The sequence below is a fragment of the Hemiscyllium ocellatum genome, chromosome 15 (assembly GCF_020745735.1).
Source record: "Hemiscyllium ocellatum isolate sHemOce1 chromosome 15, sHemOce1.pat.X.cur, whole genome shotgun sequence".
Classification (NCBI taxonomy): domain Eukaryota; kingdom Metazoa; phylum Chordata; class Chondrichthyes; order Orectolobiformes; family Hemiscylliidae; genus Hemiscyllium; species Hemiscyllium ocellatum.
Genome location: NC_083415.1, coordinates 27,615,560 through 27,630,137, shown reverse-complemented (window position 1 = coordinate 27,630,137; position 14,578 = coordinate 27,615,560). Strand labels below are relative to the sequence as shown.

At 40.0% G+C, this 14,578-nt stretch overlaps 1 protein-coding gene across 1 annotated transcript in view; it reads right to left on the bottom strand.

The window, feature by feature from the left end:
• Positions 1–14,012, bottom strand: part of LOC132822652 (opsin-5-like) — a gene marked incomplete at its 3' end in the record, with an annotated part of 57,209 nt that extends 43,197 nt beyond the window's left edge. Inside the window, exon 1 of the mRNA XM_060835899.1 lies at positions 13,978–14,012. Coding sequence (XP_060691882.1) covers positions 13,978–14,012 — 35 coding nt within the window. The remainder of the gene's footprint in view (positions 1–13,977) is intronic.
• Between the last annotated feature and the right edge of the window lie 566 nt (positions 14,013–14,578).

The following is a 14,578-nucleotide window of genomic DNA, read 5'->3' as shown; positions in this document are numbered from 1 at the left end:
GGAAAGCAAGAGGAGAAGGTGTTAATGATTACAGCACAGAAGGAAGAACCAAGCTCAGAGGATTCTGAATTGGACATTCCTCAAATCAGATTGGACAATAAGGAAGTTGTAAAAAATTGAGATAAATTGTTGAGTTACCTTCCACAAAAAAACTGAAATGACCTGAAAGAGTTATTACTATCACATGGGAAGATATGCAGAAATAAACTGGGAAGTACTAACTTAATTGTGCATGATGTAGATAAAGGAGATGCTGTTCCAATTAAGCAACATCCTTATAGGCATAACCCTCTAAAGTTTGCACATGTTCAGAAGAAGATAGAGAGCACAATGGTATAATTGAAGTGAGTTAGAGTGACTGGAGCTCACCCATAGTCATGGTGCCAAAGCCAGATGGTACCCAGCGATTATATGTGGACAACTGCAAAGTCAACACCGTTACAAAGACTGATGCATATCCAATTCCACAGTTGGAGGACTGTGTCGAAAAAGTGGGACAAGCAACTTACACTTCTAAGTTGTACTTGCTCAGAGGCTACTGGCAAGTACCTCTGTCAGAGAGAGCAATGGCGATTTCGGCTTTAGTAATGCCAAATGGACTATATCAGCTCAAAGTCATGTCATTTGGTATGAAAAATGCTCTGGCCACATTTCAGACTGACTAATAAAGTCATTGCCGGATTACCCAACTGTGTGGTGTATTCTTAGGACGTGGTGATTTTTAGTCACTCATGGGAGGAACATTTACAGCATTTATCAGGCTTGTTCGATCAACGTTGGAAAGCAGGCTTTTTTGTAAACCTAGCTAAAAGTGAATTTGCCAAAGCCTAAGTCATCTTCCAGGAACATGTTATTGGATATGTACAAATGGCCCACAAAATGCGAGAACGAAAGTAATTAGGGAATTTCCCACACCATCGACAAGAAAAGCAGTACTACAGTTCCTGGGATTGATTGGATTTTACAAGAAATTTGTGCCGAACTTTAGCAGTGTGGCTGCTTCACTCACCAAATTGTTTAAAAAGGGCAAGAGGTTTCAGTGGACAGAGGACTGTCAAAAGGCATTTGACTGCCTAAGAACTGTGATAACCACTACCCCAGTATTAGCCAAACCAGATTACACAAAACCTTTCAAGGTGGCTATCGATGCCAGTGATGTGAGTGCCAGTGCAGTACTCCTGCAGGAGGATAACGAGAGAATAGAAAGACCCATCGGATATGTTTACAGGAAGTTGATCATTCGTCAGAAATACTCAACAGTGGAGAAAGAGACTTTAAGCTTGGTTTTGGCATTACAACATTTCAGTGTTTATATTACTAGCAAGGCATCTGAGACAATCGTAACCCATTGATATTTGAGGAAAAATTTAAGGACAATAATGCCAGACTGTTTAAGTGGAACTTGTATCAGCCATTCAATTTGACAATTGTGCATGTGGTAGGTTGCGAAAACATAATTGTTGATGCATTCTCAAGACCCGAATGAGATGTGGAGGTGTTCTGTGGTAGGTGCGCTATGGCCTGAATTTGCATGTGGTTGTGCATGTTTGCACGTGTATATTTAATATAGTGTATATGTGCGTTTTAGACTACTAACCAATTTGTTTTTGAAGGGTTTTAAAAATGAAGCCATCTTTTGGTATTGATGGTTCACTTTCTTTTAAAGGGGAAGGTGTCACAAAGCTGGTCCCTTTTTTTTCTAAAAGCTGTTCCTTTTCTCAAGGATACTGGGTCCTTGATATTTTTTTCAGAGAAGTCATAAACTAGGCTGGGCTCTGATCAGACTGGTTTGATATTGAGATGAAAAGGATTTTGAGAGGCCTTTTGTTTATATGTAAACACATGAGACTTCTGGCCAAAGTGGTCATGCTTTAGAATTGGCCTGTATAATGAAAGGGGAGTGGTCAGCTCTCTAACTGAACAGTTCAGCCCAAAACTACTTGGGAGTTCAACAGTGAGCTGTGTGGAAACTCTCTCTCTCTGTCTGCCCTTCTAACTTCGACCTGTAAGTGTCTGTTCCATTTTTAAACTGTGTTTTAAGGGGGTTTGCTTATTCGGACTTTTGTGTATATTCAGAACAGTATAATTATGTCTAGTTTGGATAGACATAGTTCTGCAGGGGTTCTTTATTCTGTTCTTTGCGTTTCATTGTGTAATTTTGTGAATACATTTCTGGCTGTTTTAAAATCTAGTAGTCAACCTCACAGGCTTACTCCGGGTAATTTTCACTGTACACTTACCAAAACAAATTGCAAAGTTATGGTCTGGGATTGCCTGCTCAAGAATGTTTTGAGCAGTCTGGCCTAGTCCATAACACTGTTAATGGCAAATGAATTGAGTAAATAGATGATGGATATTAATTTCAAGTAACTGAAGTGGAAGATTAACAATTGCTAATTCATTAATTATATCGGTCTATATATAAAAAAGAACAAGTCTGCTGCACGCAGCAGAGCTATGCAATTGAAGGTTAAAGTTGTTCACAGACTCCCAGACTGCTTGTATTTTCTGTCATGATTTGGAGATGCTGGTGTTGGACTGGGATGTACAAAGTTTAAAATCACACAACACCGGCTTATCATCCAACAGTGCTTCCAATTAAATCCGTTGGACGATAACCTAGCGTTGTGATTTTTAACTTTGTATTTCCTGTAGCCTTGAAGAGTCCATGTTCCATATACACATAGGTTTTGCCTGACTGCAGTCCTTATTTCACTATTTGAGGGCACTGCGTCAGAACCTTTGCTCACGCTTGAGCTACATACTCCTGATCATTGGACACCTTGTGCAGAAGTGGTGCAAGCAAATTGGAGGACTGCTTCATGTGTAGGTACTGGGCCTGGCCATTAACAGGTCCAAACAGTACACCATGGATGAGACTGTTTGACTAGACGCATGCCTCCTTCTGTTGTATATCAATGCCAGGGTGTCCCTGGAGTGGGAGGCTCTGCAGTTTTCACTGGCACTCTTGAGGTTTTCCATAATTTGGGGGGGGGGGGGTTAGGGAGGGGCAAGTGGAATGTATTGTCTTACCCCATAATCAAATTTTAATGTAAAATTAAGTTGCATTTCAACTTTTAATTTTTGTTTTCTTGTTCCTTTAAGAGAGTATTCCTCACTAATTTTACTTATTTGCTTTAATTGACATCATTCAATGTTTTCAAAAGAGTATACAGAGAGGAATAGCGTGGATTGGAGCTACACAATTGTGTAACTGTGAAGAGGTCACGAAATTTTCCAGCAGAGAAGCTGTGTGTCTTATTTCATAGTCGCCAAAAAACTTGGACCAGTTCACAGTTTAGAATTCAATAATTTAACTATTTTTATTCCCCTTGCTAATCTAATCATTTAAATTTCACAACAGTAATATTAAAAGAGTATGTCCAAATGTCCAACCTAGCTCATTTGGTGTTAACTGACTCTTACCATACATGGAATAAATTACTCCAAAAATAATATCTTCCTCCTTTGATATAGATGACAAAATGATGTTAGTTTCATCACTGGTATTTCCCATCTGCAAAGAAAGGTTGCATACTTTTAAGTAAATAATTATTCAACCCCAGATGAATATTAACTAATTACTCAAGAAAATTTATAATAATTACTCAGGAAAAGTTAAACACAATAAATATTTCAATTATCTTCATTCAACCCTTCTCACTCAGATGGAAAATGAATGCTCTTTTACAATTCTGGATGTTCTAATTATCACTGAAACAGATAACAGCATTCTAGCAGGGTTGCTTCTAATTGGAATTGTTTGGGGGTGGGGGGGGGAGGGGGATATTTTACCAGATTTGATTGGAGTAGGAAATAATCAACCAGACAATATGTAAGACAAAGAGTCAGGTGCAGTTGACCATGTGCCTGTGATGTGGTCCACCTAACTTCCTGTCTATTAAACCTCAAATACCCCCAAGGACTGTGAATAAGAAATAGGTATCTGGCTACGTTTTTCTCACCTTTGCCCGAGGAACTGAGCATACCTTAGGTGGATATATTAAAAAAATGCCCTGTGATATGTGTAGTCATCCTGTTTACATCAGGTCCAGTAAAATGTGACAGAGGGAATAAACCTAAAGGTGTGAAATTCATCTTGGGCCAAGTGGACGAAAACAAAATATCATTCTATTTCACATATTGCCTGATTTTTGAAGAGAAAGTAACATGAAATAGTTCACAAATTTCACCTTGAGAATGTGTTAGGTGGGACAGTACTTACAGCAATTTCTTGCTTCCCTGCCATAAGTACCATGTTTTGGCTTAAGAACTTGAATTTTTTGTTGTGATGGTAATCCTGTTGTGATCCTGAAGAAAATTGATGGTCTGGCTATACTTCTTCATTGCTGTGGAGAAATGCCAGAATACAGCATCCCTATATAAAAAGAGATGGAAAGGTCTTCATATTATTTTGCCCAGTTCAAACACAAACCTTTATTATTGTATTTTCTGTACAATAGTTAAAAGAACAATGTCAGCCTTTTTTTATTTTTGAAATTGAGAATTTAAGCAAACTCTCTCAGCGTTGCACCATTAGCAATGATTCCAGAACTAAATTTGAAGAGCAAAACATTCAAAAAAAGAAGAAAAAAAGAAATCACTCCTCTTGTACAGGAAAAACACTTTATTGAATACATTATTGTATAAAAAGTATTTGCTATTGAAAGCGTTTTCTTGAATAGCATACAAGCTGCCTGGAGCACGATAGCTCACAACAACTTTTCTTATACAATCTTTTGCACTTCACCTTATTATTTATAGAAATAGACTCTTGGGTGCTTCTCATGGTGTATCATGCAGCTGATGAGGTGGATGTGCTTGCCACAGTTGGACCTTATGCTGTTGTGATCAACCATACTATATCTTGGACAACTCTACCAGATAACTCGATGCCCACATTTTTGAGAAGTTTCAGCTGCCCTCTCTGACCATGGATGATAACATTGTCACACAACCCCCTACTCAGGCTGAGCATTCTTCAACCGGGACTGACATGGAGCAGCTATTTGGCTTCTTTGAGGTTAGGTTCTAATGCTTGTTTAGTCTGGAGATGCCTAGCATGCTGTTTCCTGCATAATTGGAGCAGTTAAAAATAGAGAATGTGGAGGATGTTGAAGTGAGAGGGGAGTAGCAGCAGTCTCCCAAGGAGGAAGATGATGTCATTGAGTAGGAGAAACATTACCTTCACCAGGAGCAACCATTGCAACATCACATGCAACAAGCCAGACAGAACTGAATTGACACTCGCTTTCAATAGATTGAAGTTGGGTGAAGTGGTTAACCATTAATTGTAATTTTATTGTTGCTCAAAAGGCTGACAACCTTTCTTTAGTCCCAAAAGCATATGCAACAGTTTTTGTATTTTTTTTACTACATCTTTCCTGCTCTTTAATATAAGTTTACACTAACAACTGTTTGAAAGCTTTACAACATCTGATTCTCCCACATTCAACAATAACAAGATGTTATGCTATGTTATGATGGGCATTAAGGAAACAGTAACATTCCTTTAGACTGGTTTGTAACATTATATGGTGCTATGGAAGGGTAGTCTTTGTAGTTTCATTCTTGTACCCGCAACTAATGACACCAAATCAGACAGGTTATGGGTTGAAGTGTTAACAGAGTCGAAAATCATAGAGATGTACAGTACAGAAACAGACCCTTCCGTCCAACTCATCCATGCCGACCAGATATCCCAACCCCACCTGCCAGCATCCGGCTCATATCCCTCCAAAACCTTCCTATTTATACACCCATTCAGATGCTTTTTAAACATTGCAATTGTACTAGCCTCCACCACATCCTCTGGCACTTCATTCCATACCACCCTCTGTCACTTAGGTCTCTTTTATATCTTTCCCCACTCACTCTAAACCTATGCCCTCTAGTTCTGGACTTTCCCACTCTAATGAAAAGAAACACTTTGTCTATTTATCCTATTCATGCCCTTCATGATTTTATAAACCTCTACAAGGTCACCCCTCAGCTTCTGACACTCCAGGGAAAACAGCCCTAGCCTATTCAACTTCTCCCTATAGCTCAAATCCTCCAACCCTGGCAACATCCTTGTAGATCTTTTCTCAACCCTTTCAAGTTTTATATCTTTTATCTTTATAAATGTGATATTTTATGCACAATGAAGTATTACGCCTGTTAGTTCTGTGTCATTACGATGTTTTATTTTTCATTGTCCTCCCAATACAACTATTCAGTCCAGAGGTCTGCAGACAGGAAGAAGAGAGCCTGTGTTATGGTGCGGTGTGTTGACCTTGGAATTTTGGTAGAGGACTCTGGGACATTTGTTACTAGAAAGCCCAGATATGGTGAGATGAGTCCTGGCCATTGCTTCCTTGCCGCAGGGTGAGTGCCACCAGCAGATTGGAGAAACAGGGATCTTTGGAATAACCTGAGAACAGACTTCAGGGGAGAACTGTAAGTGGTCCTCTGCTAGAGGCTTACTGGCATCACCCTGTATCATTGTTGGGAATGGGCATCTAGGTGAGGCCAAGGCCCCTCATCCACCAGTGCCTTGTAGTTGCCGTTGACTGCCAGTGGTCGAAGTGATGGGAGTGCATGTCTGTATGCATCTCTGGCAGCCAATGAGGATTCTGCTGTACCTGGCTCTCCATGGTATCCACCAACTTGTCCATGGACACAGGTAAATGCACACATGCTGGAGTCAACATGGTACTTAGAGCATTCATGGATTCCTCCAATCTTCAATCCAGTTCCCTATTGTGTTCAACCAAGTGCAGGCTATTCTGTGTCTACTTGTGCATTTTAATCAAATTATTACTGACCCAATATCACAGCGGTCCTGTCTTGCCTGGGGCTGAGCAAGTGTCTGGCCTTCAGCTGTTTCTACGTGGCAGAGGCCGAGGGCATTTCTTCCTTGGTCAGCTTTGGAGATACGGCTGTGAGGTTCTCACCAGCATGTGCTCTCCAGTCTAAGCTAGATAAAGTAAACACCAAGATGAGAGTACATGAGCTGATGGAGGGTGAATGAGGAAACCTTGCCGGTGCATTCTCTGAGGAGTCTGTGTCATCTTCCTCAAAGGTGGAGGAGAATGTGTTGGCTGGAACTGCTGGTATCCTCAGGGAGATGGTTTTATGAATGCTGCCACAGAAGACAAGAGAGGGAATGAGACAAAGAGAAAGAACTGGAAATCAGATGCTGGACATCAGAAGCAGAAACAGAAATTGCTGGAAAAACTCAGCAGATTTAGCAGTGTCTATGTAGAGAAAGCAGAGTTCATGTTATGGGTCCAATGCCCCTTCTTCAAAAGAGAAGGGATGAGTTGCACAGTTGGAGCAAGAAGCTTGATCATTTTATGTCTTCTGAAAATGTGTTGCTGGTTAAAGCACAGCAGGTCAGGCAGCATCCAAGGAACAGGAAATTCGACGTTTCGGGCCAGAGCCCTTCATCAGGAATGAAGGGCTCTGGCCCGAAACGTCAAATTTCCTGTTCCTTGGATGCTGCCTGACCTGCTGTGCTTTAACCAGCAACACATTTTCAGCTCTGATCTCCAGCATCTGCAGACCTCACTTTTTACTCATTTTATGTCTTCCTCTTGTAGAATTTTGCAATTATAAATTTTGTCATTGGGTACTTTGAAACAGAATGGTCTTCGGGCAGAAATGTAATTTGTTTAACTCAAACCATTAACACATTCACTAAAATAGGGAGAAAGAGGCGTTTCAGGCAAATGTGTCAACTGGTATACCAGCTTTGATATTAGCAAAATGACCAAAACTGAGGAATAAGTCAATATCAGCTAATCATCAGAGGGTGGGAGTGGTGAAGGGTTGTTTTTCATATTTAAGAGCTGTGACCAGAGATGTTCCACGGGAATTAGTGTGCTGGATCCACTGTTGTTTGTCATTCGTATAAATGATTTAGATGAGAATTTAGGAAGCATGGTTAGTAATTTTGCGGACAACACCGAAATTGATAGTATAGTGGACAGTGAAGATCACAAAGAGATGTTGATCAATTCAGTCAATGGGCTTGGGCATGGCATTTTTCCAAATTAAACATGGAGATTAATTTGGAAAAATGCAAGGTGTTGCATTTTGATAAGACAAACAAGAGAAGGGCTTGAAATGTGTTGCTGGAAAAGCGCCGCAGGTCAGGCAGCATCCAAGGAGCAGGAGAATCGACGTTTCGGGCATGAGCCCTTCTTCAGGAATCCTGAAGAAGCGCTCATGCTCAAAACGTTGATTCTCCTGCTCCTTGGATGCTGCCTGACCTGCTGCGCTTTTCCAGCAACACATTTTCAGCTCTGATCTCCAGCATCTGCAGTCCTCACTTTCTCCTCGAAGAGAAGGGCTTATATGGTTAATGTCAGGGCCCTGGGTAGTGCTGTTCAATAGAGACCTCAGGGTACAGATACATAGTTTTTTGAGAGTCGTGTCACAGCATTAAAAAGGTGTATAGCATGCTTGCCTTGATTGCTAAAACCATTGAGTATAGGAGGTGGGACATCATGTTGCAGTTGTACAGGACGTTGGTGAAGCCATTTTTGGAGTATTGTACACTGTTCTGATCACCCTGCTTCAGAAAGGATATTATTAAATTAGAGAGGGTTCAGAGAGATTTACAAGGATGTTGCCAGGAATGGAGAGTTTGAGTTTTATGGAGAGTCTGTGACTTTTTTCACTGGAGCGTAAGAAGTTGTGAGGTGACCTGATAGAGGTTTATAAAAACATGAGGGTCATACATAAGGTGACTAGCAAAGGTGTTTTCCCGAGGATAGGGGAATTCAAAACTAGAAAGTATATGTTTATGGTGAGAAGAGAAAGGCTTAAAAGGGACCTGTGGGGCAACTTTTTCACACAGAGGGTGGTTTGTAAATGAAATGAACGGCCAGAGGAAGTAGTGGATACAAGTACATTTACATCATTTAAAAGATATTTGGACAGGTAAGTGAATAGGCTACATGTAGAGGGATTAGGCCAAACACAGGCAAATGGGATTAGTTTCGTTTGAGAAACTTGGTTGGCGTGGATGAGTTGGACCGTAGGGTTTGATTCCATGATGTGTGACTCTATGAATTAATGATCCTTGAACACTTCAGTTAAGCAGCAAATTTAGTCATGTGGCCAACAGCTAATTGGAGAACAATCCTTAAATTATCTAGAAATTTGTTTATTAATTAACTTCAGATTCTTTATCTATTCAGAAATTAATGAATAAAGGTAGAACTTGCCAGAAATACATTGCAGGTATTTCAGCATCTGTAAAGCCAAATGACTAGTTAATGCATTATTGTGATTCCTTGTTAACTACATGAATCGGAGACACCCTGTGACATTTCATAGAATCTCTACAGTGTGGAAGCAGGCCATTTGGCCCATCATGTCCACACCAACCCTCTAAAGAGCTTCTCACCCAGACCCATTTCCCCCTTTAACCCTGTAATTCATCCCCCTTTCCATTCCTGCTGAAGGACTTGTCCTGAAATGTCAACTCTCCTACTCCTCTATGCTGTCTGACCTGCTGTGCTTTTCCAGCGCTACCCTTTTCAACTCTGACTTCTCCAGCGTCTGCAGTCCTCACTTTCTCCAACTAAGTATTGGGCCCGGATGCCATGGTCCCAGATATTCTGCAAATACTGGATATCTTTTAGATCCACCTGAGAGGATTATCAGTACCTTTGTATCATTTGGAGGATACAATCTGTCAATTTCAACATCCCACTGGTGTCAGCAAAAGGTTTTGTGCTCTCGATTTCACTCAGATTTGATGTGCTGCACAATGCCACAATTCTCACTTGCTGTATGTTGCCACGTTTACAAAACTAAGGACATCGGAACATTTCTAATCTATCAAAGGATTAATCCAGTTCATTTCTGCACTAATAGGTACTCATTGCTTCCTACATTATACCAAGCATGCAATCACATGAATCACCAGGGTGTTAATCTCTAGAACAATCCATTGAAAAAGTAAAACCCAACCTCTAACATTAATTTACTGTTCATAATTCACAAATAAGTCTTGATATCCATTAATGCTCCAGAAATTAATAGATGGCATGTCTATTACTAATTTGATTGTTAACTCTTAAATGCCTTTTCAGTTGGCCTAGCTATTTAGTTACAATCAAGAAAGTGACTCATTTCAATCACAACCAAATCCCAGGAGTGCAAAAAAACCTGAAGTGTCTTAACTATTAGATTTGATTTCCTACAGCGTGGAAACAGGCTCTTCAGCCCAACAAGTTCACACTGACCCTCTGAAGAGTAACCCACCTGACGAATATGGACAATTGAGCATGGCCAATTCACCTGGCCTGCACATGGAATGTGGGAGGAAACCCACACAGACACAGGCAGAATGTGCAAACTCCACACAAACAGTCACCCACAGCTAGAATTGAACTTGGGATGCTGGTGCTGTGAGGCAACAGTGCTAACCACTGAGCCACCATTCCGCCATCCCAAACTAGTGTATCACTGTGCCTGACAAGTATACACAGAATAGACAAAGCGTGATATCAGTCAGTGTGTAAAGCTGTTTTGACTGTAACAGGGTCATGTTAACATGAAAGTTTTTGTGTTTCTTCTGTGTCCCTGATTGGGCAGTTCATTTTCAGATACTTCTTTTTAGACCAGTTTATTAGAAAAAAAACAAAATACAGCAGTCCATTGCTCAGCTGAATAGTCAAAGACATGAAATGAAGATTAAATAATAGTAGTAGATGTTCTATTAGGAAAATGTGAATTAGTGACTCAATAATAAACTAAACATCTCATTTTACTGTGGGTAGATGGAGACTTTAGATATCAGTTGGTTGCTATAAATATTGTACTTTAATGACACTTCAAACAATTTTTATGAAAGAAACACAATATTGATGCTTACAACTCCTTGAGAGTCAGGATGAAGAGTGCCTCTCTTTATTACAGAATCACAGAAATATGCAGCACAGTAAAAGCCCACAGTAAAAGACGACAGTAAAAGAGCATATTATGCCCGTGATAGCCACAAAAACAGAGTCATGCAATCTAATCCCACTTCACAGCTCTTATAGGTTTCACTACATCGAGTGCAAATCCAAGTATCTTTTAAATGAGGGTTTCTGTAACTAGCACCCCTTTAGCGAGAAAAATTCCTGACCCTCGCCAGTGTCTGGTGTTTCTCGTCAACTCTCTTCTCATTCTACCATGAGCTACTCCAAATCTAAGTGCTCTGTAACCTCACTTCTAAATGATTTAAGTCCTTCCTAGCCATTTAAACTCACTCTTCCATAAGTTTACACATCTCTACTAAATCTTCCCTCAGCCTTCCCTGCTCTGAAAAAAGCATCTCGAGCACCTAGCCAGATTTGCCCTACACCCAAAACTCTCTAGACTTGGCAGAGCTGAATTTGAGGCCTAATGTATATATTAATCAATTCTCACATAATGTCACTGCTCTGTCATTCTATGCTGCAGCTAATAAAGGAATGTACCCTCGAAATGTTCTTAAGTACCTTAGCTACTCTACCAGTTATATTTAAGGATCTGTGGACCTGAACTCCAGTATCCCTCTGGTCCTCTGCACTTTTCAGTGTGACTTTATTTGAGTCATCCCTTGCCTTATTTGTTGTTGTGAAATGTATTACTTCATAATTCTCAATGTTGAATTCCTATTGCCACTTTTCTGCCCACTAACCTGTCCATCAATATTTTACAGTTTTCTTCTTCAGTATCAACCTCATGGCCAATTTTTGCATAATTTGCAAACTTTTTTATATTTAAGTCTAATCATTGACATAAAAAGTGACACGTGAGGAACTTAGTAACTGAGTTCTATGGAGGCCCACTAAGAAGTGTCTTCATGTGGACTATTCCACTTTCCTACCTGTTACTGTGCTAATTTTGCACTTTCCCTTGGATCCCAAGGGTTTTAGTTTTCTGAACAGTCTGTCATAGGGGATATGGTTAAAAACCTTAGTGAAATTCAATCGGAGTACATGAAACACACTACCCACTATGACCATTCTTCTAATTTCATCAAAAACTTGAGTCAAGTTTGACAGACAGGACCTTCCTTATTGAATATTTTTTTAAATTGCAAATACTCTTCATTCTCCAGAAGGTTCGTTGAGAACACCCTGAGCTGCTCATTACTGCCTGGTTCAGGAATTGCATCATCTTGGATCGGAAGACTCTACAACGGACAGTGAGGACAGCTGAGAAGATCATAGAGGTCTCTCATCCCTCAATTACAGACATTTACACCACACATTGCATTCGAAAGGGGAACAGCATTGTGGAAGACCCCACACAACCCTCACTCAAACTCTTCTCCCTCCTGCCATGTGGCAGAAGATCCCTGAGCTTTCGGTCTCTTATGGCCAGACTGTGCAACCAAGCCATCAGGGTCCTTAACACTGTATGATCGGACACTTTCCTATCTGGAATTTTTTGCACGACTTCACATTGCTGCTAGAAAAATACCTATTATTTATCATTCTTCTATTGCACTGTAACTTGTGTGTTTTGCACTTCATATGCACTTTATGCTGTGTACGATTGTGTAGTTGGTACTGTACATGTAGCACCCTCAGTCCTGGAGGGACACTGTCTCAGTTTTACTGGATCGGTTGTGGATGGTAAAAATGACAAATGAGTGCTTCTCTACTCTAACTCTATTTCTTTCTTCACTGATTAGAACAAATTTCCAATTCACAAACTTTGATCAGAATTTAAGATAGACATGTCAGCATATTTAAACTAGTAGAGTGGAATAAGGGCAAGAAGAACAAAGGGAAAGGTGTGAGCTAGGTTAGAGAATTAGAATTAGAATCCCTACAGCATGGAAACAGGCCCTTCGGCCCACCAACCCTCTGAAGTGTAACCCACTCAGACCCATTCCCCTACCCCTACCCTTACCCTATATTTACCCCTGACTAATGCATCTAACTTACACATTCCTGAACACTATGAGCATTTTAGCATGGCCAATTTACCTGACCTGCACATCTTTGGACTGTGAGAGGAAATCAGAGGAAACCCATGCAGACACGGGGAGAATGTGCAAACTCCACACAGACAGTCACCCAAGGCTGGAATCGAACCCAGGTCCCTGGCACTGTGAGGCGCAGTATTAACTATTAAGCCACCATGAAATATCAAAGAAACAATTGATGATATAACAGCCAAATACAGCATGGATAGAAAAATAAAGTTTGTGCTGAACTAAGACAGGAATGACTTGACGAAAGATCTGAATTCAACATTAAAAGGATAATAAAAATGACAAAACTAACTCAGTGAAATAAAAGGGAAAAATAAAAGACAAAACAAGGCAAAACAAGTTATGAGATAAAGTAATTTCAACTGGATGTTGAGACACAGGTTTTGGAAATGCAAAGTTGAAAGATATTGTGGTTCCTTGACTAGTGTTGAGCATCACTGGAATGCAAACCTGGTTATAGCCCTACTGTTCTGAATGATTATTAATACTGTCCCTCAGGATTTGTTTTAGTAATTAGCCTCTCAACAAAAAATCACTTTAATTGTCCTTTAAATTTGTGCCTTTCTAAAATGATACAATCCCTCAAAATTTCCATTAATTTTCCTGTGCCAAGGTAACACTGACTGGCATGTACTTACCTGGACTATCCCTTTCCACAGTTTGAAGTAATGTTAACTGTCATCCAGTCAACTGGCACCACACCTGTGGTCAGAAAGCTTCAGAAATGAGTATCAAAGCCCATGCTATCTGCTACACGGTTCCCTTAATAGTCTGAGATATAATTCGTTCAAACCTGGTGATATACCAACTTACAAAGATGTTAAATCTCTTCCTGTTTTTGCTGTCACTATGTTTATGCCATCCAATATTCCAAACTCCGAAACAACAATGGCTGCATCTACCTCCTCTATTTTGAATCCTCACGAGGCAACATCATACCATGTCTTTCACCTCTACATATAGTCATCCACATTTTATTGGTCTCTAATAAGCCCTATCCTTACCTTCTATCCTCCTGTTCTTTGTCATTATAAGCCATCTTTGGGTTTTCCATGAAATTATTTGCTATCATTTCTTCTACACACTCTGTCTGCTCTCTAATTTCCATTTTAATTTACTATGGTATTGATGAACATGGACCAACAATTTTAGAATTCCATCATCCCTGTTTAATACCAAAGACCTTTTAATGTATCAAAATGGTTTTAAGAAGGGAAAAAGAATAGTTTCAGCAGCCAATGATCATTTGACCACAGATTGACCAAATCATCACAAACAAACATCAGTCTGAACTGAAATTTAATGTGTCATCAAAATGACTGAAACCAGTCACTATCTGTATCTCCTATTTGATTTACATATATCTTGCAGTTTTACACATTGGGAGAAAAGGAATGGTGATCCTCAGGTTAAACCACCAAGGACTGTATTCTCTTTACTTTCAAGTAGTGACAGATGATCTAATTGAAATCTACAAAATACTTCAAGGGTAGACAGGGTAGGTAAGGTTTTTCCTGTCTGGGAATTTCAAAATAAGGGAGAAGCCACTTTGAACTGAGATGAGGAGAAACTATTTTACATAGAGGGTGGGGAGTCTTTCAAATT